The following is a 27,424-nucleotide window of genomic DNA, read 5'->3' as shown; positions in this document are numbered from 1 at the left end:
ATGTTGCTCCTTGTTGTCGACACTAAGGTGCTCCACTTGGTGGAATCGGAGGAGGAACCATCACCAGGGGTTGGAGGGGGGTTCTGCAGGTGGCAGCTGAACCCTGGCATGTACCACTACAAGACAGTCCCAGCCAACAGGTATGCAGACTATGGAAAAGGTCCAAAAACTAGTAACTGTTTAATTATTGTGTGTATAGTTGCTTTCATGTTACTATATTCCATCATTTTTTATAACCTCAGAGGAAACTGGGCTAGAGGTCAGGTTTACAACAGAACTGATAAACAAGAAATGGAGGCGATAACAAGGTAATTCACAAAACAATAAAACCTTAAGACTTATTGACGGCATTAGAAAGAAACTGCATAAATTTCAGTAATAATAATACCATTAAGAATAACGGGAAATGTTAAAATATAAGGGGAATTAGTGGAACCGTAGCAAACACAGTCCAGTAATGATTCCAGCAGCACACCTAGTCAGAGTTTAAACTGTTGGATGGAGTCACTGATCTGCACTAAACTCATTCAAGTTTATCATTTACTCAACACTCAGGCTCTGTTACATACATGTGACAAGACAATTATTTATGTTTCAGTGTCATCCGGTTTACACTTTTATGAGTTTAGCAGCAGATCTTGTCCCACTTATTCCAACAGGAGAATTTTATGTGATTTACAAATGTATTTTATTTTTTTATTAGTGATACAGTTAAGAAGACACAGTGGACAGAAAGTAAGAAACCTCTGACTTTAACGACCCCGAAAAACATATAAATAACTCTCACACTTTCTTGTGCGATATGCTGAGCAGACCTCAGCCACACTCTTTACATTTATTTATTTATTTATCTATTAAGACTGTTTTGCACATACATTTTGCATGTACATATTGCACTTATATATTTACATATTTATAGTTTTTAAAAAATCTTTTCATTCTTATGGTGTTTTATCTAATAGTTTTTATCGTGGTCAAATGCATCGTAATTTTGTTCTGCAGTGCATCTCAGACGTAATGTCTGAATGACAATAAGGAAATCTGAATATGAGCAAAACAACAACAAATAAACAAATAAAAATCAATAACAACAAGATAATGACAAACAACAATGACACCGTCATATTACAATAAAAAGATAATAAACATAAAGTAATTAAACAGTATAGATTGATTAGGGACGATAAGGAAAAGGGGAAAGAGAGAGTGAATGAAAGTGAGAGGGAAAATAATAATTCTTATAATAAAGATAATGATAATAGCAACACAACAATATATAGTAATCATACCAATAGTCTAATATGTTAGTGTTATTGTGGTGGGAGCAGCCACAGTGCAAAAATGGGTTAAACAATTAAATATTTATAACAATTCACATCAATTAGTATCGGTTTGAGTTCATATTAATTTAAATTAATAGGGCTAAGGGGGGTGGACCCAAGCACACAGTGATTTACAAATTTCAAAGTCAGCCAGAGTTCATATTGGATTTGTGTTCCACAAGGCACATACCTTTGGAACATTTTGACATAAAAATGACAAATTTAAGAAGCACAAATCAGTAGAAAATGTACTTTTTAGATTGACACTTGTCTGTCTGAGTGACAAACTGTCACAAGACATCACAACACAATTGAAATAAGTAGTAATTATGATAAAATAATATTACTTATTCGTACAAACACAACATTAGTGTATTTTGTTGAGTATTTAGCTCTTGTAGGAAGTGAATTTTTCAGAAACTCGATGTGACAGTTCACTAACTAGTTAAAAGGTTAAGAGGAAAAGGAGAAGACATAAAAGGACAAGATAAGGAAAACAGAGCATTCCTTACACCAACTGTCAGACGGTTTAGCCATATTTGACAGTTGTTGCAGCCTTTCTGTTCAGACATACAACAGTTTTTTGTTGAACCAGTGTTTGGAAAGAAATTCTCTGGCATTATAAAACTCAGTTGGATGGGTCTGTCCTAATTTTCTTTATGGAAATGATCAGTTTGCTCAATCTTTTCCAAATAAAGCAGGGAAATAATAACACTGGATTGGAGTTTAGCTGTAGACTATTTCAAAAATTACAGTTAAGGCGACACTGTTGAATATATTTAGTTTTAAAATTTGTTTGCAACATAATTGAAGACTGACTCTTGATGCAATCAGGTTTTGTTGGTGCAACTCAGCCTTTTTCAGCCTTATGTGGGACAGTGCTGTGGTCTTTGCACTGTTTATTCCTAAACCAGGTCCATGTGGCTTAAGTTGCACCTCTGTTTCACACTTACTTTCACCTTCATGTCCATTTGCCAATATAATATAATATAATATAATATAATACAATACAATACAATATGTTTCACATCTGTTTCTGCAGTTCTGTAATGAGGAATGCATTGTAATCACAAAGCCACTATACTTTAACTTGAATGCAAAGCACCCCAGAGACAGTCAGTCCATAAATTCTTTGAAAACCGTTACCAGAATAGATAGAATAGAATAGCCTTGATTATCATTGTATGTATAATGAAATTTGGAGTGCTCGTCCAGTCAGTGCAAAAATATTAATAAAAATCAATGTAAAAAAATTAACAATAGAGCAAATGTGAAATGACAAAAAAAAACAAAAACACTAAAAAGTAAAATAAGAAAATAGGATATAAAATGTAACAACAGTAAAATAAGAATAGAACTAAAAGGAGAATAAAATAAAAATAGACATAAAATTTGAATAGACACAACAGTGGCAATATTACTAATATTTACAGGATTAAGTCTGTATATCTATGAATATTAACAATGTTAACACTGTGTATATGTATGAGTCTATAAAAATGGTGCATTTGTGTTTGAATAAATGTTGCCTTGTTATTGTACGAACAGAGGATTATTTAGATTAGTTAAATGTCAGTATACAGTACATGCACCACACACCGAAATTTAACTTCTGCTTTTAATCCATCATTAAAAAATGCAGGAACACACCACACTAAGAGCAGCGGGTTTGCCATATCAGGCGCCTGGGTAGCAAATGGGGGGGTTGAGTGCTTTGCTCAAGGGCACATCAGCCAACCACTTTTCCTGCCAGTCCGTGGAATCGAACCAGCAACTCTTCAGTCACAAGCTGACTCTCTAGCCAACTATACAGCCCTCTCGGCCATGGTTGACTTATTGCACATAGTTCCCATTTTGTACATTATTGCACATTAGTGAAATGAGGATGTGTTGATGGTTCTGTTCTGGTTCAGTTCACAGTGTGTTTGCGTCGAGCTGGACAGACAGTTTACCAGCAGGTGTTATCTGTAGAGCGTCCTCCTACGTTACAAGGCTGGAACTGGGGCTACTGCGGAGAGTACGCCTTCTACCACGCTCTGTACCCCCGCGCCTGGACCGTCTACCACCTGCCGGGACAGGATGTCACTCTGACCTGCAGGCAGGTTTCCCCCGTCATCCCCCATGACTACCAGGTAATCCAGCACCTCTGGGTTTGGGCACTCTAGTAGACAGGGTTCTACTGTTTACAGGTCTACTCAGACATTAAGAAGGCATTAGTCTGAATATTTATGGGTATGTGTTTGAGGTTGTCAGTGGGGTTCAGGTTCAGTTTTTCCGGAACTGTGTGTTTGACCTTTTTAGTCATAACAAAATTATTTTCATTTTAATTCTGCAAGCCTGAGGATTTGACCATATACAGTCGCGGTAAAAATTATTAGACCACCCTAGTTTTCTTCAATTTCTTGTTCATTTTAATGCCTGGTATAACTAAAGGTACATTTGTTTGGACAAATATAACAATAACAACAAAAATAGCTCATAGTAGTTTAATTTCAGAGCTGATATCTATCCATTTTCCATGGTTTTCTAGATAATAACCAAAATCACTTCAGTTCTTCCATCAATATCTATGGCATTGTACTGACAAAAACAGTGCTTTTAGACATTCCATGTTTTCTTTTCTGTCTGTTTTAGTCACATGATACACACAGGAGTTAGTACTGGATTGCATAACCATTGTTTTTGATGACTTTTGATGGTCTAATCATTTTTTCCACAACTGTACATGTATATCATCGCTGTCAGGCAGAAACCTCTTAGGTCCAAATTGTTTTTTTTTTCAGTAAACTGGAAAAATGATGTACATTCTAAGCAAATGAATGGAGTTAAGAGATGTAGTCATAAGCCTTTTTCAACACTTTTCATTGGTTAAATATTTTTAAAATCATCAGGCCAATGTGAAGACTGACCAATAGAATCATTTTATGACCAAAAAAATGGACTTACGAGGTAGGTCGGTAGGTAGGTAGGTAGATAGATAGTCATAGTAAAAATGATTACACCATCAAAAGTCATCAGAAACAATGGTTATGCAATCAAGTACCAACTCCTGTGTGTATCATGTGACTAAAACAGACAGAAAAGAAAACATGGAATGCCTAAAAGCACTGTTTTTGTCAGTTCAATGCCATAGATACTGATGGAAGAACTGAAGGGATTTTGGTTATTATCAAGAAAACCATGGAAAATGGATAGATATCAGCTCTGAAATTAAACTACTATGAGCTATTTTGTTGTTTATCATTATATTTGTCCAAACAAATGTACCTTTAGTTGTACCAGGAATTAAAATGAACAAGAAACTGAAGAAAACAAGGGGTGGTCTTATACTTTTTTCCATGACTGTTGATAGATTTAAGTTTGGGGAAAGCTGATTCTGTGTGTTTGAGTAAACATTTCAGATGGTAAATCCATGTTGACATGTTTTGACCGCAGGACTCGAGTCTCCCAGTGGCAGTATTTCTATGGGACATAGAGAATAAGAATGACTATGATCTGGAAGTGTCCATCATGTTCACCATGGTCAACGGGTCAGGGCATAAAGACGACAAGAGCGGAGGACACTGGAACGAACCGTTTCACCTGGAGAAGGATGGGGATGCGGTGTCGGGGGTTTTACTGCACCACTGTCCGGCGGTGAACCCTTACACTCTGTGCATCGCTGCTCGTGAAAAGGTATGATTTTAGTGGCATCTGTTGTCCAAAATCAAAACAATATATGATAACTCCATGCACCTACTCCACCACGTACTGCTCAGTTATAGGAGCACGTTCACTGAGAGACTGATTCCACCAAATGCACCTGCCTGTGGCCATCACACTGTTCAACTCCACCTTATAACCACATAATTATAATTACACACAACAATAGTTTTGCACACTTATTATGGGTCAAAACATATTCGAAATCTCTCTGACGGGACATTTTATAGACAATTTGACAGATTAGAGTTGCTAAATGACCCACATTTTTACTTTAAATTCATTTCTGCTTTAGTTGAACCATAAGGGATTATCCAAAACAAGGAACTACTTTATTTTGAAATAAATGTTGGAATAGCAATCAACTAAAGTTCGCTCTCTGACGGGACATTACTGTGTTTTGACCCTTATGTACAGTATATTTCTTGAATTATCATATTGATAATATATTGTCAAGGGCATATTGCACAAATTGCTGTTCTAATTTTGTGTCTTAATAGTGTTTTAATATGTATATTTGGTATATATATGTTCAGAGCAGTGGTGTAATGGTCCCTGAAGAAGTGGGTATACTCTCAATTTTTGCCTTTTTTTGTAGTCCAGAAAAATGCTCTGTTTTAGAAACAGTGACAATAAGACTACTCTATTTAATTTACCCAAAAATCCATCAGTAGTATTTGCTCACTATTATAAAATTATCATGACTTGATCAGGAGCAGTTTGTAGGTATTACTGGTCACACAAGAAGCCTGCGTGAATGGAAATGTATTCAACATGAGGCAAACATAGGGTAACATTAGCCTTTCATAACATTAGTCTTTCATAACATTAGCCTTTCATAATGTTAGCCTACTCGCACAGTTTAACTATTGGTGACAACATCTCTTCTCCTCTAAATGTGCAGTCATACGTGCAGTAGTTTAAAGCAGTGACTCATTCTGAAACCACCTCAAAACTTACCTCAGAATTATGTATTCATGAAAGTAGGTTCTCTCGATATGTGTCACTCATTTGAAAGAAGTTTATTCTGCCTTTCTCATTTGCATTTCCAATAATCACACATCTTTCAACAAGACATGCAGTGACCTGTCAATCAACTGGGATGGCACTGGCACCTGAGGTGGCCAATCAGGTTCCACAGGTGGTCAGCACTAGTTAGCAATGTTTTCCTCTGCATGACCCGCCCTACTTTGCCTCTGATTGGCTCATCGGTCCTCATGCCTAAAGTTAACCAATCTAATCAGTGAATGAAGTACTAGCCAATTAGAGGCAGAGTAGGGCGGGTCATGGCTTCACCATCCTAGGAGAAAAAATGGGCAATTTGGTTCAGATACGCCATATACCCTGGACTACACCACTGATTCAGAGCTATATATATATGTTTGTATATTTAGAGCTTTATACATATGTATATATTTTTATTTTTCTGTGATATCGATAATTCTTTCCTGCTACTTTTTATTATACTTGAATGGAGCGACTGTAACACCCAATAATTTCCCTCTTGGATTAATAAAGTATTCTGATTCTGATTCTGATCAAAAAGGGTTGTGTTGGAAAATGTGCAGGAAATTAAGTCTTTGTCTCTACAAGTAGATTTATTGTAACTGACTAGACTGTAAAATCGAAGCTATCAGGTATATATGAGCCATAAATGCATGTGCTTTGACCAGGCTGACAGGGAGGTGAGTCACCAGACGGCCTTCAGTCCAAAGGGGACCTGCAGCGCCCTGTGGAATGACCTGATCACAGATGGACGGCTGGACTCTCCTACAGGTCGGTGCTACTAAAGAGAATGGACAAAGATGAGGAAATGTCCCGTACAGTCACGGAAAAAAATATTAGACCACCCCTTGTTTTCTTCAGTTTCTTGTTCATTTTAATGCCTGGTACAACTAAAGGTACATTTGTTTGGACAAATATAATGATAACAACTAAAATAGCTCATAGTAGTTTAATTTCAGAGCTGATATCTATCCATTTTCCATAGTTTTCTAGATAATAACCAAAATCACTTAGTTCTTCCATCAATATCTATGGCATAATAGTGCTTTTAGGCATTCCATGTTTTCTTTTCTGTCTGTTTTAGTCACATGATACACACAGGAGTTGGTACTTGATTGCATAACCATTGTTTTTGATGAGTTTTGATGGTGTAATAATTTTTTCCACGACTGTACATGTAGATCGTCACTGTCAGGCAGAAACCTCTTATGTCCAAATCGGTTATTTTCCAGGAAACTTGAAAAATGATGTATATTTTAAGTAAACGAATAGAGTTAAGAGATTTAGTCATTGTTATGGATGACTTTCGATGGTCTAATAATTATTCCCGCGACTGTAGTTCAAACCAAAGCTTTGCAACAAAACAAATTCACTCAGACTCAGACTTACTGTCACTCAATCAGTGATACATGATAGAACGAGATATAGTTACTCAGGTCTCGATTTTGTAGCATAGAAGATAAAAGCATAAAATATTAAATAAAATATGTAAAAAGTAAATAGGGTAGATTAACCCTCTGGTATCCGGGTGCGCCTTTTAGGCACACTTCGCACTTCGTTTTAAAAAACTTCATATTATTTTCACAATTTAAATAAGGTTAGAATTCAAAAGTTGTTCATTTTTATATGATCTTTAAAATTCTGGCCACCAACTAAAATTTGCACACTGTAAACAAAGAAAATTACAAGACTAGCATCTGTCTCCCAAGTGTGCATAAAACGCACTATTTCTTCCATTTGATATGTATGATGATTAGGGCTGACCTTGATTTACAAAATAAAATCAAATTAGAGCAGAAAAATAAATCAATATAAAATATTTTATAGTTTGATTTATAGTTGTGCATTTTACGCACACTTGGTGACAGATGCTAGTATTTTGAACATTTGACCTAGCGCCAAAAATAATTATGCAAATTAACCAATGTTACTCTTAATCATTGACATATGCCAGGCTGCAAAACTAAAATAGTATGTGATCACTTTTGTGTAGTATATTGAAAAAAATTAATATTTTGTGTTTTTTGCATCCAAAAAAATGGTTTGTTTACATTACAAACACGGCCTTTAAAGGGTAAAAAACATGACAATTATTGAGTATTTGTTATTTTTATTTACGGCTCAAGTTGATGAAATAGAAAAAAGTGTAAAGAATTAAAAACAAATTGTATGTAAAATTTTTTGACATTATTCCACAAGTGTGCAAAAAAGGCACACTTAGTGCTTAGTAAGGGCCTTGGTGGACGGGATACCAGAGGGATAAAAACTACCATAAATGTGCAAAAAAAGTAAAAAAAATGATGAAGCTAATTCACTTTTGGTCACTGCGGAGAGAATCATCCTTCTCAGGAGTCGACTTGACTCAGGCTTGTCAAATCTGCAGTGGCTGCTTTTAGATCTAAAAAAAACAGCCACACACAGTTTTCTCAGTATTTGTGGTTGGTAGCTTGCCTGTTACCAAGAAGCGTAGTGTTGTCATCAACCACTCCTATCTTGTGCATGTAAGAATGAAAAAAGGAAGCACAGTCACAGGAAATGCCATTTGGCCTCAGCATCAAAATCTGCACATTTTTTTCCTCACATTTTCTGATGAATTTTCAATGGCTGATGGGATGTTATTGATTACTATTTTAAACAAAGGCGTGATTTTTTTCTAAACCTAATCAAACCAATGGGACCAAATTGCGGCGAAAAACTGAAAAATAGTCAGATTTAAAAGGAAAAAAAAGAGTGAATTGTAATGATTTGCTCAGTCCTCTGTGCTGCTTTGTTTTTATTCATAATGAGCAAAGGAAGACAACAAAACGATGTGCTCAAACCACCATTCTCATCTTAACACACATTTCCTTCTTACATCCATGTATTAAAGCTACAGGAGTTGATATCATGAGGAAAAAGACATTTCCTCAGAATTTAAAAACTCAACTCTTTGTCTGCAGCTCTCGCCTCTCAGTTCAAATCTAAAACATGATATGAATGTTGATGAACCTGACACTGGTTCAAGCTGTGAAGCCACTTTTCCGAGCTTCTGTACTGACACATGTAGTAGAGCAGTAGAAAGATGTCCAGGTCACATCTGGATGATTCTCTTCAGCAATGGGTCAGTACAGCTGTCAGATTCAGATTCAGAAAACTTTATTTATCCCATACGAACAATTCATTTGCAGCTGACCAGACATCAGCCCACATCCAAAGTGCAATGTGACAAACATTAATAAATCAGTGCACAAATACATGATCACTGAAAGCAACTATGAATACATGCATTAACCCTTTCATGCATGAATTATGAGAACCTTAGTTGAGATTTTTTTCCTGAGTGTGTTTTATTCGTCTTTAGGTGTGGAAAAAAAAAAAAAAAACAATTGGATTGAATTTTTTTTATGAACCTATTTTTTGTGGAGTTACAAAAATGTCCACTCAGCTACACACCATGTGTTTAATTTTTGAGGCAAAGAAACATATATTTAAAACCCATCATGAGAAAGTGATATAGTGTGTGAAAACCATGAAATAAAAACATTTTTCATGCAGCTAATCTGATTTTTTTTTTCCTCACATTTTAACATACTCTAATACTAGTTATTACTCACTTCATGGAGATAATATGCAAAAAAAAAAAAAAAAAAACATTTTGAGTAAGAAAACTGTTAATTACAGTCTAATAACAACTAGCAATTGATTTACACTAAAACATATTACTGTTTATCAAGACCAGCTAAGTTAGAGTAATAGTATGAACTGCAGTGTGTTGGGTGATGCATAAGCGTCCACTGTGTTGGCTGATCTGCAACTAAAACAACAAACCCCATGAATATACAAGAGAACAGCTGTAGAATAGCTGTCCGCTGTAGTGACTAGTATGCATGAAAGGGTTAAATAATCAGCAATAAATAATTAATAAATACCAATGCAGACTAAAAGACCCTATTGGTTCTGCTAACATAAAAAAAATCTCATATAAAATGACTAAAATGGCTGCTGTCAGAGTTTAAAAGTGTGATAGCTGAAGGAATAAAAGGTTTTCCTCTGAGGTGTGTGGTAACGCCGGCCTGAAGGCATCAGAACAAACATGTATTGAACCCGCCTACCTTGTCTGCAAACACCTGTGATTAGACAAAAACCTGCATCGCAGACTAGACTTTCTACAGCCCGAATACAAGGAAGGAAAAGACACTGAAGTTCTGTTTCCTTTCAGTTCACTTGAATTACAATACGCTGAAAGGAAATCATTGATTTATTTATTTTTTTTTCCCAGTGATGCTAAAAAAACTTATCAAGCACCGCAACTTTAATGTGTACGTGTTAACACATGAATGTGAGATTAAAAAAACAAATAAATCATATTCAGGACAACATATATGAAGGTGTGAGACATAGATTGGACTATGTCTTGTATGGCCCCTTGTAGGACTGTGCTCGTGTGCTGTTTGTTACCTTTGTCAGTTATTGTGTCACAGCATTCTTCCTGTTTTGCATCTTCAGGCTCCAGTCCACCAACGGCTAAAGGAGATAAGGTGGCAGCAGCGCTGGCAGTGGGTTGTACAGTACCAGCTCAGAGTCACAACATGTTGGAGTTCTGCCTGGCCTGGGACATGCCCAAAATCACCTTTGGCTCCAGGGAGCGAGAACACATCAGGTATATGTGGGTGCTTCTATGAAACTGGGTTCAGTTTGGTACCTGGAACTTTGAGCTTTTTTAGACCCAATAATAAAAGAGAAATCTAGACATAATTCCCCCCAGGATGTACCTAATGATGACCTCAGATAAATACAAAAAAATTACACTCTTGCTCTGAGCCATCCCAAAATTAATGAATTTTTAGTAAAATATTTGGCAAAATTGGGACATGAAAACCTGCCTAGGTGTCAGTGCATTTGATCTGAAAACATGGCTGGAAATGGTCTTATATAGACTATAAATAAAGACACTATGTTAAATTTGACGATCCTAGTGGTTTTTCTAACCCAGACATGCAGGTTTTTCATGAATCTCAGTCTCATTCCAGGTTTCGCACATAACCCATCGTGTCCACTTGCATTACATGCAGAACCTGCCCATTTAAACACAAATAACTCATGGTCCTTGAGAGCCACTACCCTGCATGTTTTAGATGTTTCTCTCTTCCAGCACACCTGACGGTCATTATCAGGCTTCTGCAGAGCTTGATGATAGGCTTATCATTTGAATCAGGTGTGTTGGAAGAGGGATACATCTAAAACATGCAGGACCTGGGTTGGCCACCCCTGCACTATATAGACAAAAGTATTGGGACACGTTGAATTCAGGTGTTTCTTTTCTAACAGAGGTCTGGGATACAAAACAATAATGATGAATGTCATAATATAGTTTTATATTGGGATAAATATCATTACATTTGTAAGTTTTGTTTAAATTGTTGTCTTTTTTTTCCCAAAATGCCTCAGATATGATTTTTACTTAATTTCTCTCAACATTTATTTTTTTTAATCCATGACTATGATTTTAAGCATTCCATCTCTAGATTTGTAAAATATTTTTCATGCTCTGACTGCAAATAATAATTTTCTAGCACAACCAACATCTACTGTCTTCATATCTCACTTAGGAATTAAAATCTCCTATTGAACTTGAAGGAAATATTGATGTTTATATCTCAAATCAAACAGGACATCTTACAGCTGTAGACATGATGTGTCCCAATACTTATGTCCATATAGTTTAGAAACATCAATATTTCCTTAAAGTTTAATGACAGATTTCTTCTTAAGTGAGATGTGAGTGAATCAGTGTTGAGAGAAATTAAATTAAAACATCTCTGAGTCATTTTGGAAGCAAAGATAACAATTTAAACAAAACTAACCAATGCAATTAAATGATGTTTATCACAATATAAAACTATATAACGATATGTGTCATTATTGTTTTGTATCCCAGACCCCTGTTAGAAAAGAAACACCTGAATTCAACATGTCCAAATACTTTTGTCCATATAGTGCATGTCTCTTCAGCTTCTTGGTGTGTTAACTGTGTCTGTACCAGTGGATCTGAAATGACATCACAAGATAAATTAAACACTGTCAGAAAATTTTGTAGTTCTAACACGATAAGTTTCTCGTTTGTGATGATAACATGAATTTTTTTTATTTTTTTTTTATTGATTTATTTCAAATATGGAAATGGTACAAGCTTCCTGATTGCTACTAATTGACTTCTTTGCACAACATAATATAGAAATGAAAATTCAAGGAAGCAAAAAATAATAATACACACAAAAAAAAGAAAAAGAGTCATATTCAGAAAGGATGGCTGCACACTTTACACCTGCATGAATGTCTGTTTGTAGGAGGTACACTCGTTACTTTGGGGCCAGAGGAGCTGCATCGCCGGCACTCAGCCACTACGCTCTAACACATTACAGACAGTGGGAGAAGAGCATTGAGGAGTGGCAGAGACCCATACTGCAGGACAGGTACCACAGGAGCATCACTGTTTCTATCAGCTGGATCGTCTAAGTCCAGTTTTTTTAAATAATGTTGTCATGTGTCGCAGTTCTCTTCCTTCCTGGTATAAGTCCGCTCTGTTCAATGAGCTGTACTTTATCGTGGATGGAGGCACAGTGTGGACGGAGCTCCCAGAGGACGCTGACGTGAGCGGTGGTCTGCGGTCTGAGAACGGGGGGCTTCCAGCTCAGCCTGCTGTTATTAAGGAGTACGGACGCTTCGCCTACCTGGAAGGTAGGCGTTAGCTTTATCAAAACATTCATTCATTCATTCACATGTTCATTTCCAACCTGCTACCACAGTTTAACACTTAACAGATGACAGCTGCACCGACTGATAAACACACGGTTTGAAAAGGAGGTGGAAGAAGCATCGCTTTTAAAATTCCAACCCCTCACACCACACAGCATCTCACTACACCAATACAGAACAAGACAGAACATTACAGATCAATACAGAACATTACAGAATGTTACAGAATAATACAAAAGAATACAGAACATTACAGAACATTACAGAATGTTACAGAATAATACAGAACATTACAGAACATTACAGAACATTACAGAACAATACAGAACAATACAGATCAAGACAGATCAATACAGAACATTACAGAACAATACAGATCAATACAGAACATTACAGAACATTACAGAATGTTACAGAACAATACAGATCAATACAGATCAATACAGAACATTACAGAACAATACAGATCAATACAGAACAATACAGAACAATACAGAATGTTACAGAACATTACAGAGCAATACTGAACAATATGGAACATTACAGAACAATACAAAACAATACAGAACATTACAGAACAATACAAAACAATACAGAACATTATAGAGCAATACTGAACAATACATAACAATACATAACAATATGGAACAATACGGAACAATACAGAACGTTACAGAACAATACAGAACATTACAGAGCAATACTGAACAATACATAACAATATGGAACAATACGGAACAATACAGAATGTTACAGAATAATACAGAACATTACAGAACAATACAGAACAATACAGAACAATACAGATCAATACAGATCAATACAGAACATTACAGAACAATACAGATCAATACAGAACATTACAGAACATTACAGAATGTTACAGAACAATACAGATCAATACAGATCAATACAGAACATTACAGAACAATACAGAATGTTACAGAATAATACAGAACATTACAGAGCAATACTGAACAATATGGAACATTACAGAACAATATGGAAAAATACAGAACAATACGGAACATTACAGAACAATACAAAACATTACAGAGCAATACTGAACAATACATAACAATATGGAACAATACGGAACAATACAGAATGTTACAGAATAATACAGAACATTACAGAATGTTACAGAATAATACAGAACATTACAGAACAATACAGAACAATACAGATCAATACAGATCAATACAGATCAATACAGAACATTACAGAACAATACAGATCAATACAGAACATTACAGAACATTACAGAATGTTACAGAACAATACAGATCAATACAGAACATTACAGAATGTTACAGAACATTACAGAACAATACAGAACAATACAAAACATTACAGAACAATACAAAACAATACAGAACATTACAGAGCAATACTGAACAATACATAACAATATGGAACAATACGGAACAATACAGAACGTTACAGAACAATACAGAACATTACAGAATGTTACAGAATAATACAGAACATTATAGAGCATAGTTTAGAACACAGAGAGAGAAAAAACGAATTGCTCTGCGGTACAGTGCTAGCAGGTTTCATTCACTTTTCCTTATTTTTGGTATTTATTTGTAGGTCAGGAGTACAGAATGTATAACACATACGACGTGCACTTCTACGCTTCCTTTGCACTGATCATGCTGTGGCCCAAACTAGCCTTGAGTGTGCAATATGATATCGGTGAGTGGTGTGTTCCTTACCTTGGTGTTTTATTAAAGAGCAAGATGTTTAATGTATATTGTGAAACATGTCCAGCCCAGGTTTAATGCCATTAATCTCTTATCAGCTGGCAGTGTGGTTCAACAGGACCCAACAGAACGGCTCCATCTGATGAGTGGGCGGTGTTCTCCTGTCAAGACCAGAAATGTGGTCCCTCATGACATAGGAGACCCAGGTACGAGGCTATCTGAGTACAGGAAGGAGAACGTTTGTGCCAAAACTAAAAGGATAAAAAACACTGGAGGGGGGTAGCCAGGGCTCAGGGGGTAGAGCGGGTCATCCAATAACTGAAGGGTTGGTGGTTCGAATCCCAGTCTGTCCTAGTCATGTGGGCAAGACACTTCACCCACCGTGCCTCCAGTATCACTCTCACTGGTGTAAAAATACATATGAATGTTTGATGGTGGTGGGAGGGGCTGTTTGGCGCAAATTCTCAGCCTGCCCCAGGGCAACTGGATAGAATAGATTTTTATAAGTCACAGAAACAATGAAAATCAGTTTAGCAGCTCAGTTCAATTTAGCAGAAAACCACTTAATGCAAAAGGGACTGTATAGAAAAAAAAAAAAAAAATATATATATATATATATATATCATACAGAGTATTAAGAAAAAGTCAGACTGTGCAAAGGCTTCAGAATAAAATATTAATACGCATGTGCTACTAAAGTACAGCTATGTGAGAACGAATGAATAATGGATCAATAATGTAAAGTGCTTTGGGTGCCTTGAAAAGCACTATAGAAAAGAACAGATGTGTCACATTTTTATCCAATGAAAATCAGCTACTCAAGCAAATTATTACTATAAACTGTTACTGGTTTTAGCTCAGTGGTTCTCAGTCTTTTTCTGTCGGGCCCCCCTTTGGAGCACGAAAAATCTCCAAGCCCCCCTCAACCCCAACAACATTGTACCTGTGGTGCAATTATTACTTTTATTGAAAGAAACATCAATATCATAAAAATACTGTTTGCTTTTCTTGAATAATTTGTTGTGCAAATTAAAAATAACGTAGAATTTTGATTGAACAATGCAAATGAACTCAGCAAGACTGCTCCCTGAGACATTATTTTTCAAAATAAAAATAGGAAATGTGTAATTATCTTAAAACTATGACAATAAGGTAATTTTTTTTTTTAGAACAACAAACACATTTTGGTAACAAAGATGAACATTTTAACAATATCAGAGGCTGCAATGAGCCTGTTTACGTTGCACATCTGAGAACATCGAAGTGCAAACTGTACAAACTGTGCAAAAACAGAAACACTGCACATTTTTCTTTTCCAGTCCAATCCTTGTCCATTCTCCAAACCTAAACCCTAAAATGAGTCCAGAATGCTCCAACGCTAAAACATTAGTTCCACCTGTTTCATGTGCTAACCTGAAGAAAAAATAAACACCTAGGAATGATTCCATGCCCCCCCTGGCAAGCGAAGCAAAAAGCAAAGCGAAGCAAAAAGCAAAAAGTGGGGGGCCCGCCCCACTTTTTGAGAAACACTGTTTTAGCCAACAAGCTAACAGCAGCTAACCCTTCCAGTTAGCAAAGTTCAAGTTGTGTTTTAAAATCTAAAAGATTCTGTTCTTTTTGAAAACATTCTTGGCTTCTGCTGAAATGTGTATTCAGTTCAGAGAATGTGGCTTTTTATGTATTTCATTGGCATCTTATACTAGATTGTATTTACAAAACAAAACAGAAAAGTGCAAATATTTCGTAAGAATTTATTTGAACCTTATATTTATTTAATTATTCATACTGACAAATGGAATTAAACCAGCCACGTGCTAATGACCCTGAAAATGTCTGTGAATAAATTTGCATTATTTGGCAGAGTTGATTTTGGCAGAACGCTAGCTTTTTATTTATGTATTTATTTTTACTGACTGATGGCGCCACCTGCTGTTGTGGAAGCAAATTACCGAGGATGTTTTAGTGAAGAGGGTATTCTGTGCCCAGCCATGTGTCCTTATTATTTGTCTTTTATAGGATATGTTTTTTTGTAGTTGTTTGTATAGCATGATGTTTTAGAAATACGCTCAGTTTTATTTAGGAATTTGGTCGGAATTTAGCTACGTAATGAGTGACTGTATTTAAAGCATATACAAGTGGTTGTTTCGCAATATAGTCATATGATGAATACAGAAACCAGACACCTTACACCTTGTGGTTGCTTACTATTTTCCTCGTAGCGACAGCGTAATAGAACATTTCTGTTTAATGCAACATAGGATTCGATTTGTAAAGTTGCTTGAGACAGATAATTGCAGATTGAAAACATGTTATGTTGTCATCACACAGTAATGCTCTTGGGCATGACTGATGAATCCTGACATTATTCTAACTGTGGTTGTGTACGATAACCCTGTCCCCAGATGATGAGCCGTGGCAGAGGGTCAATGCCTACCTCATCCATGACACTGCAGACTGGAAGGACCTGAACCTCAAGTTTGTCCTGCAGGTTTACAGAGACTTCCATCTCACACAGGACAGGCAGTATTTACAGGACATGTGGCCAATCTGCCAGGTAACTGAGGACGTATTTGTATCTGATATGGAAAAGATATGGGCTGAGTCATTAGGGCTGCAGGATTCTGCTGGGTTTCTGGAAATTGGCTCGAGAGTCTGGTTTTGACCAACTATATGTAAAGTGGCACGAGATAACTTTTGTTATGATTTGGTGCTATATAAATGAAATTTGATTGATTGATTGATTGAGTGATATTGCCAAAAATTCTCAAAATATTTAGGCAGAAGCACAATATATGTGGTGATATATTTTCTAAAGTGGTTTACATTTTCCTTTGTAAGCCTAACTGACATTGCATTATTATTATTATTAGTAGTAGTAGTAGTAGTAGTAGTAGTAGTATCATTATTATTATTATTATTATTATTATTATTATTATTATTAGTAATAATAATAATAATAATAATAATAGTAGTAGTAGTAGTAGTAGTAGTAGTAGTATCATTATTATTATTATTATTATTATTAGCAGTAGTAGTAGTAGTAGTATCATTATTATTATTATTATTATTATTATTATTATTATTATTATTATTATTATTAATAATAATAATAATAATAATAATAATAATAATAATAATAATAATAATAATAGTAGTAGTAGTAGTAGTAGTATCATTATTATTATTATTATTATTAGCAGTAGTAGTAGTAGTACCATTATCATTATTATTATTATTATTATTAGTAGTAGTAGTAGTAGTATCATTATTATTATTATTATTATTATTATTATTATTATTATTATTATTAATAATAATAATAATAATAATAATAATAATAATAATAGTAGTAGTAGTAGTATCATTATTATTATTATTATTATTAGCAGTAGTAGTAGTAGTACCATTATCATTATTATTATTATTAGTAGTAGTAGTATCATTATTATTATTATTATTATTAGCAGTAGTAGTAGTAGTATCATTATTATTATTATTAGTAGTAGTAGTACTATTAGTAGTGTCATTATTACTATTACTATTATTATTATTATTAGTAGTAGTAGTAGTAGTAGTAGTATCATTATTATTATTATTATTATTATTATTATTAGTAGTAGTAGTAGTAGTAGTAGTAGTATCATTATTATTATTTTTATTATTATTAGTAGTAGTAGTAGTATTTATGCAACACAAACACTACAATAATCTGTGATCTAAGGCTCACTATAATCCAGATTTACCTTCATTCTTGATCTATTTAAGATGAACCACTAACTCTTAAGAGGGATGTCTTAATATGCCGCCATCATAAAAAAAAAATTCTATGAAGAGTTGTGATACATGCGGTACATTGTAGATCCTGTCCAGCCTTAACCCATAAAGACCCAGTGCTACTTTTATAGCTGTTCCAAAATATATTTTTTTCTATATTTAATTTTTCTTAAGTGATTTATCACTATTTATTATAATATTATTCGCTGCATTTTGCATTTTTTTTTTTTTTTCAGTGCAAAGGATGTATTTTCCTATATTTAATTTATTGATCATGTAGATGTTCTTTAAAGATCAGATTAAAGTTAAGGGTCATTATGTCAGAAACTGCAGAAAAAGTGATTGTTTCAGTAAAATATATCATTAAATGAACATAAACCACGTGTGTCTATCCACTGTTATTGATCCAACTCCATGGGTTTTACTGGTGAATCAATGTTGTAGATGATTGCGGTGTTTCCACGGTAACTACGGAGCCTCTGAACGTCCAAATGGGTCACATCTGATGACCATGAAAAGATGACAAACTGTATTTTACACAAATTATTTACATGTATTGATAGGATTAGTGGATAAACAAGTATTAAACAGTTTAGGTCAGTAGATGCTTTCGGTCACCAGTGGATGTTTGGGTCTTCATGGGTTAAATATAATATAAGATATCTGCTGTTTGGGTTGCACTGTCACAAACATGTTCGGTTCATCTCTGTGGTTCTCGGTTTGGCAGGCGGTGATGGAGTCGGAGATGAAGTTCGACCTGGATGGAGACGGACTCATTGAGAACTCTGGATATGCAGACCAGACTTATGATGGATGGACAGTGACTGGACCAAGGTGAGGGTGGAAGAATGACACGGTGGAAAAATGTAATTTATATTATAGTGTCCATGAAGTCTACTGATTATTGCAGAAGAATGCAAAAATATCCAGATATATTTAAATATAATTACAATTCCCCATTTAATTTTACATCATATTAGGAATTATGGATTTGTTTTGATTAACCCATAAAGACCCAAACAGCCACTGGCAACCAAAATCATCTACTGATGTCAACTGTTGAATAACTTCTGAACATAGATAGATAGATAGATAGATAGATAGATAGATAGATAGATAGATAGATAGATAGATAGATAGATAGATAGATAGATAGATATTTTATTAATACCAAGGGAAATGTAAGTATTCAGGATCTTTGCATACAGCATAAGGTTAGTAACCAGATTAACACTGACATTAAGGTTAGTATATACTCTCAGAAAACATGCTAAAAAACTTAGTCTAAAAAACTTCCTGTGTAATACTGTAAACCAAACACTTCTAATTCAAAAATCTGTAGAAAACTAAATGTATAGTCAGTGTACAGTATTGACACATTTCAGGGCACAGTGATTTAAAGTGAAAACAGTGATTTAAAGTAGAGCTGCAACCGATTAATCGCTTCAAACTGATCCAAAAAAAATCATTCAACCACAATTCTCCTGAATCAAAGCTTTGTTTCCTTCATTTCTCTGCTGTTAAACATTGGTTCCACTGTTGTGTTTCACACGGACGCTTATTGTGACGCACAAAGAAGCTTCAATTCAGGAAAACTGCAATAGAATATGTTTCCCTTCAATTAATTCGAGTTGATTAATCGAATCGTGAATTTTTGCATTCTCTTCAAGCACCTAATCGATTAATCGGTTGCAGCTCTAATTTAACCCTTTCATGCACACTGGTCACTACAGCGGACAGCTATTCTACAGCTGTTCTCTTGTATACATGGATTTTGTTGTTCTTTTCGTTGTTGTTTTGTTTTTTTACACATATCTTTATTAAAGTTTTAATACACTACATATCTTTTCTGGCATGAATTGGTAACATTATGTAGATCTCTCCTGAGCATAATCACAAGCCACACCATAGTTTTCACACAATTTATTAGTAAATACATGTTTCTGTGCATCTAAAATTAAACATATGGTGTCCAGCTGAATGGACATTTTTGCAACTTCATGAAAAATAGGTTCATAAGAATTTTTTTTCATTATTGTTTTTTTTATGTATTTTTAAAATTTTTTTAAACATTATTTTAATTTAATTAATTTATTTATTTTTCAGAACAAAATTTTCAATTGCATTGTTTTTTCATGCCTAAAGAGGAATAAAAACACTGAGGAAAATATTTTGATTAAGGTTCTCATAATTCATGCATGAAAGGGTTAAAGTGATTTGACAGGTAAGTGTAATAAAACTACATAAGGTGCATCAATATGGTGAAGTAATTCAGGTAAAATACAGTTTTTCATCTTTTCATGGTCATCAAATATGACCCATTTGGACGTTCAGAGGCTCCATAGTTACCGTGGAAACACCGTCATCTTCTACAACATTGATTCACCAGTAAAACCCATGGAGTTGGATCAATAACAGTGGATGGACACTCTGGGTTTATGGTCAGTTAATGATAGATTTAACTGAAATAGTCACTTTTTCTGCAGTTTCTGACATAATGACCTTAACTTTAATATGAGCTTTAATGAACATCTACATGATCAATAAATTAAATATAGGAAAATACCAGATTTTCACTGAAAAAATGCTAAATACAGAAGATAATATTATAATAAATGATGATAAATCCCTAGAAAGAAAAATTACTTTGGGAACTGCCACAAAAGGAGCACTGGGTCTTTACGGGTTAAACTAGGATGAGTCCAGTGGAGCTGACAACGACACAAGTATCTGTGTGAGATTTTCTACCTTCAGGTTGAGTGGCTTTCAAAAAGGAAAAGAAAAAAGGAAATGGAAAAAAGTGAGACGTGTTTATCACTGTGGCGCTTATCTGCAGTGTTAGAGGCTGTAGTAACGGCGAAAAGACCATGAAAAAGTCTTATTGACCATGTGGTTATGTCTGTTAAAGCTGAAACAGAACACAGTGTAAAACAACCAAGGTCGAAAAGAGGAGCTGAAGACATTTACAGGCAGACGCTAACAGAATAATATTGTGAAACTCTGTAATGTGAGTTTTATTACACATTTTAAAGCTTCTTTGTTAATGGGTGAAAATTCCAAACCACCTAGCTGCGGTTTCTGGATAGATTTATAGATAGATGGAAGTTTTTTTGTACCAGTAGGGTTCATAATGTGCTGTATTAAAGCTAAATAGGCCTTAGCAAATGTTTTCTTGTGTTGACACTGGCTTCTTTATTTGTACATTTCGTCCTGGGATGTGGTTTTATGCTTGAGTGCAGGTGACTGCTGTGGCCAGAGGCACTGGGTTTGTTTTTTTGTTTTGTTTTTTCTTCTTTTGGTCCTGTTCTCATGAATGTGATCTGATTTTTACTTCTAGGTCTATGTAATCCAAATGATCATCATTGTCACTCTTTTTTTTATTCCTTTTTGTATTTCTGCAGTGCTTATTGTGGTGGGCTGTGGCTGGCGTCGCTGTGTGTGATGTGTAAGATGGCCATCCTGTTGGACAATAAGGAGATGTACCAGCTCTACAGAAGCACACTGGACAAAGGCAGCACTGCATTCGACAAACTGTTGTGGAACGGTAAGAAGTTTGTGTTCACTGTGGATGTCCACACACACTCTATTTGACTATTCCCACATATGCTCAGAGCGTCACGACCAAAACAAAGATTTTTTTTTTTCTCTCTTGTCTTCTCTTGTGTCTTGTCCACATGTAGATGCTGTTTTAGGTCAATAAAACAAAGATTTAAAAAAAAAAAAGTTTAAAAACTTATACAGACTCATTTATGTGGAAAATGGGGACTAATGTTGCCTTCACATGCCATCACGAAGATGATCTTTTCCTCTTGTGAAGCATGTTAGGGTTAGGGACATAGCGAAATGAAAAATGGCTGACACATAATTTACCATGTTCTGCTACATGGGGAAAACAGTTTTGAACTGTTAAGGGTTAATTCATTTGCTACAGCATTTTTTTTTTGCATGTTGGGATTGTTATAAATGTGCAAAATCATCAGGTAACAGCTGCAAATGTTAAAGGTGCGGGAGACTTTCATGACCAATTTTTCATCAGATCTGTCAAACCTCAGTCATATCCTCAGTGTCATGAATCTGTCAGTCTGTCTGTCATTACTCACCTGAATCTCTTGCATTACGTTGAACAGCTTCGAGGTGCCATCCACCAGAAACAAACCATGTGTTTACAAACCGACCCAGGACGTCACTCAGGCAACTTTGGAATTTTGTCGCGATGTGCATTGTGGGAAACGGAGGTTGGCGCAGCCACCTGGCAGTGGCAGTGCGACCATATGGTATTATATGGATGAAACAAACACGTGGAAACGGCTGGAGGAATATGCACAGAAGGAAGAGAGCTCCTGCCGTTTCCGATCATGTCTGTTCCAGCTGCCGCTGTAAGGCGGCTGCGCGAGCCTTCGTTTTCCACAATACTCGTCGCGACAAAATTCCAAAGATGCCCGAGTGACCTCCCGGCTCATTTGTAAACATATGGACTGTTTCTGGTGGATGGCACTTCGAAATTGTTCACCATAATGCAGGAGATTCAGGTGAGTAACCACAGAAAGACTTACAGATTCATGGTACTGAGGATAGGACTGAGGTTTGACAGTTTCCCGCACCTGTAAAAGAAAGTTGGTAAATAGAATTCAGAGCTTGATCTGTATTTCTTCAAAAATCACTTCATCTTGAAACAGAAACAACACAATATGGACAAAAGTATTGAGACACCTTGAATTCAGTTGTTTCTTTACTAACGGGTCTGGGATACAAAACGATAACAACTAATGTCATAATACAGTTTTATATTGTGATAAAGATTATGGCATTTCATTGGTTTTCTTTAAAATGAATTAAATTGAGCTTTTCTTCCAAATTTTTGGTTGTTTTTTCTTAATTTCTCTCAACACTGATTTTGTTTTTTTATCCATTATTATGATTAAATGTTCTGCCTCTAAATTTTTAAAATATTTTTCATGCTCTGACTGTAAACAGTAATTTTCTACCACAACTAACAATCTACTTTCTACATCTCACTGAGGAAGAAAAATCTCCCATGAAACTTGAAGGAAATGTTGATGTTTCTAAACTATAAGGACATAAATACACTGGGACACATCTTGGTTACTGCCTGTAGTTTATATATTCACCTGATGACTTCCACACAGTAGCTTCAGCCTTGAAATGCCTTTGTTTTTGTACTTTCCCCGTTGTGTTTAGGCAAGTATTACAACTATGACAGCAGTGGGAGGGACCTGTCGAACAGCGTTATGTCTGACCAGTGTGCTGGACATTGGTTCCTGAGGGCCTCCGGCTTAGGAGACGGAGAATTCAAGGTCAGACACAACTACTGTTTTTAACCAGCAACCAAAGTTATAAACTAAGTGGGTTGAATTTACAGAAGGACAAACCTGTGCAGTGTGGTCTGAGCATGCTCTGTGTCCTCTAAGGCTTTTCCACAGGAGAAGATCCGCAGTGCGCTGAAGTCCGTGTATGAACTGAATGTGATGAGTTTTGCCGGAGGTCACATGGGAGCGGTCAATGGGATGCGTCCTGAAGGAGTACCGGACCGCTCCAGTGTCCAGTCTGATGAGGTCTGGATCGGAGTCGTGTATGGGCTGGCAGCGACTATGATCCATGAGGTTGGTCTACATGTGCAGCCTGCATACACACATGTTCAGTTCAGTCCGACTCTGTACTCATGAAGCCCAGTGAGCTTTGGGATGTTTGTGTCTCAGTAAGGGTTATGCATCTAATTAGTTTATAAATGAACCATATTCCAATTTTTATGTTTTTTTTTGGGGGGGGGTTTGTTTGTTTTTCTCTTCAACTTGCAACTTCATTTGAGTCTCAGAGAATAGTTACCCTTTTTTTCCCCTTAATTTGTGGTGGTTTAGTTGTAAATTATGGTGACACATGTACAGGGTGGGGAAGCAAAATTTACAATGAACATTTAGTTGTTTTTTCTCAGCAGGCACTACGTCAACTGTTTTGAAACCAAACATATATTGATGTCATAATCATACCTAACACTATTATCCATACCTTTTCAGAAACTTTTGCCCATATGAGTAATCAGGAAAGCAAACGTCAAAGAGTGTGTGATTTGCTGAATGCACTCGTCACACCAAAGGAGATTTCAAAAATAGTTGGAGTGTCCATAAAGACTGTTTATAATGGAAAGAAGAGAATGACTATGAGCAAAACTATTACGAGAAAGTCTGGAAGATACTATTAAAGAAGAATGGGAGAAGTTGTCACCCGAATATTTGAGGAACACTTGCGCAAGTTTCAGGAAGCGTGTGAAGGCAGTTATTGAGAAAGAAGGAGGACACATAGAATAAAAACATTTTCTATTATGTACATTTTCTTGTGGCAAATAAATTCTCATGACTTTCAATAAACTAATTGGTCATACACTGTCTTTCAATCCCTGCCTCAAAATATTGTAAATTTTGCTTCCCCACCCTGTACAGTTGCGGAAAAAATTATTAGACCACCCTTTTTTCTTCAGTTTCTTGTTCATTTTAATGCCTGGTACAACTAAAGGTACATTTGTTTGGACAAATATAATGATAACAACAAAAATAGCTCATAGTAGTTTAATTTCAGAGCTGATATCTATCCATTTTCCATGTTTCCTTGATAATAACCAAAATCACTTCAGTTTTTCCATCAATATCTATGGCATTGTACTGACAAAAACAGTGCTTTTAGACATTCCATGTTTTCTTTTCTGTCTGTTTTAGTCACATGATACACACAGGAGTTAGTACTGGATTGCATAACTATTGTTTGTGATGACTTTTGATGGTCTAATCATTTTGTTTGTGACTGTATTGCTGTTGTCCTCCTCAGGGTATGTTGACCGAAGGCCTGCGTACGGCTGAAGGCTGTTACCGGACTGTGTGGGAACAGCTGGGCATGGCCTTCCAGACTCCTGAGGCCTACTGTGAGAAGAGCATCTACCGCTCTCTGGCCTACATGAGGCCGCTGAGCATCTGGGCCATGCAGCTGGCCCTGAACGCCTCACAGAGGGACCAGACCACTTTGGCTTCAACTGGAACCACAGACCAGGACCAGGCAGTACAAGCTCAGAAAGAAGACCAGAGCTAGGACCGGAGCCACCTGACAGACTGTCTATCCTGTGCTGCTTTATCTGATCGACTGAAGACTTTTCCACATTTTCTGTTGTTTGACAGAGTTGTGGTGGTTGGAGAAGAACTCCTGTAGATCATAATGTTGTCAGATGATGGGTCTGAAGAGCAAACGCTCCTGATTTACAACATTAGTCGCTTTTCCATTGGACGTCTGCACGAAACTTTACCGATATTTATTAAGTGTGGAAAAAACAAAAGTGTGTAATGTCGATTTTTCCATTAAATCACAAATGCGATGATTTGTTTATTTATTATCGCCAGATGACACAAGAAGTCATTCCATAAACATGGCGATGAACGTAAATATCGTGTTGATTTACAGATATATTCATTATTATTATTACTAGCTGCATTGTACCCGTGGTGCCATTGTACGATAGCGCCCTCCTGTGGTGCAACAGCTGTATTGCACCAGTACGCCCTCCTGTGCTGCAACATCGGGACACGTATCGCACACAGAACGTCCGTTATAGTAGGATTATATATTACCCCTCTATCCTGTACTAAATTAAAAAATGATTGGGTTTCCTGGTACGTCCACATGTTTCTTTTAAAACTCTTCTTCTTCGCTTGTTATAACGTCTGTCAACATCCGGCTTTTTTTTATTCATGCCACTCTAGTTGCGGAAAAATGTCTTTCCATTGCAGTTTTGTGCGATATACCATTTGCGCTACGCCTGAAAAAACATCTCTTGCCAGAGCAAAAACTTTGGCGAAGTTGTCGTTTTTCCATTCAATCACAAATGCGATGATTTGTTTATTTATAATCGCGAGATGATATGAGAAGTCATTCCATAAACATGGCAACAAACATAAATATGGTGTTGATTTACAGATATACTCATTATTATTATATACTACCCCTCCATCCTGTACTAAATTAAAAAATGATTGGGTGTCCTGGTGTGTCCACATGTTTCTTTTAAAACTCTTCTTCTTCGCTTGTTATAACATCCGTCAACATCCGGCTTTTTTTAGTCACGTGACTCTAGTTGTGGAAAAAGGTCTTTCCACTGCAGTTTTGTGCAATGTAGCATTTGCGCTACGCCTGAAAAACCACGTCTTGCCAGTGCAAAAACTTTGGCAAAGTTGTCGTTTTTCCATCAGGCAAATATTTATGCGCAGGTTATATTCACACAATTTGAGGGTCAATGGAAAAGCGACTATTTTCAAGTGTCCGGTTATAGTCGGACAATGAAAAATCAGTTATAAAATCTAATTTTGGTTGCAGCAGATGTTGCACATTCAAAGCACTACATCATTTCAGTCGGTTCAGATTCATGTTTACTTGGAAGTGTTTCTCTGGAGCTGCTGTCAGTACCGTCTATGTCTGATTATTTTAAACCGGACCTGTGAGTGATCCCAGATCTGAATGATTACTGGACTACACCCATAAACAGCAGCAGTGAAAGTCATTCTAAAGGTTCTAGAAAGACATGAATGCAGTGAAAGTGATAGCATATGATGATAAGTAGGTTTGGGAATGACCTCTGACGATCTGTTTCTTTTGTAATAGCATGTGCCTTGTTGCCTGTTGACCTGCATCTAGACTGTATTGATGAACTGAATAGTTATGTTTTATAAACACCGATGATTACGACAATCCTGCAAAATAAATCAGAGGACAATGCATGTTCTGTGCTCATTTCTTATTAAATGCTGTATTTATGTGATGAAATGTCAAATATTTAGCTGATGGTCTTCACCCACAGGTGTCAAACATGCGGCCTGGGGTCCATATCCGGCCCGCCAAAGGGTCCGGTCCGGCCCTTAGAATTCAGATGCAAAAAATTTAGATGCAAAAAATTCAGATCACACATCCGGGACACCAAGGATAAGTAATGGATTCTATCTCAAGTCCAAACGACAGCCAGCCAATCAAGGTATGTTAGGTTGGTCATGTGATGCCGATGCTGACCTGGACGTGTGATCTGAATTTTCTGCATCTGAATTTTTTTGTATTCTAAATTTATGAACATAGTTGAATTCAGAGACAAAAAAATTCAGATACTTAATTTAAGTGCAAAAAAAATTTCAG

General features: G+C 36.0%; 1 protein-coding gene across 1 annotated transcript; it reads left to right on the top strand.

Moving 5' to 3' along the window:
* Positions 1-25,568, top strand: LOC115438353 (non-lysosomal glucosylceramidase-like). The gene is made up of 16 exons (XM_030161928.1): positions 1-140; positions 243-259; positions 3,207-3,454; positions 4,758-4,997; positions 6,698-6,800; positions 10,515-10,668; positions 12,356-12,481; positions 12,562-12,746; positions 14,361-14,465; positions 14,572-14,679; positions 16,876-17,027; positions 18,975-19,081; positions 21,649-21,791; positions 23,447-23,562; positions 23,677-23,868; positions 25,085-25,568. Exons 1-16 carry the CDS (start codon positions 1-3, stop codon positions 25,340-25,342), a joined length of 2,394 nt encoding a protein of 797 aa, XP_030017788.1. The 3' UTR covers positions 25,343-25,568.
* Positions 25,569-27,424: the final 1,856 nt, after the last annotated feature.

The sequence above is a fragment of the Sphaeramia orbicularis genome, chromosome 18 (assembly GCF_902148855.1).
Source record: "Sphaeramia orbicularis chromosome 18, fSphaOr1.1, whole genome shotgun sequence".
NCBI lineage: Eukaryota > Metazoa > Chordata > Actinopteri > Kurtiformes > Apogonidae > Sphaeramia > Sphaeramia orbicularis.
The sequence above is the reverse complement of the archived record's forward strand: the minus strand, read 5'-3'. Positions and strand labels throughout refer to the sequence as shown.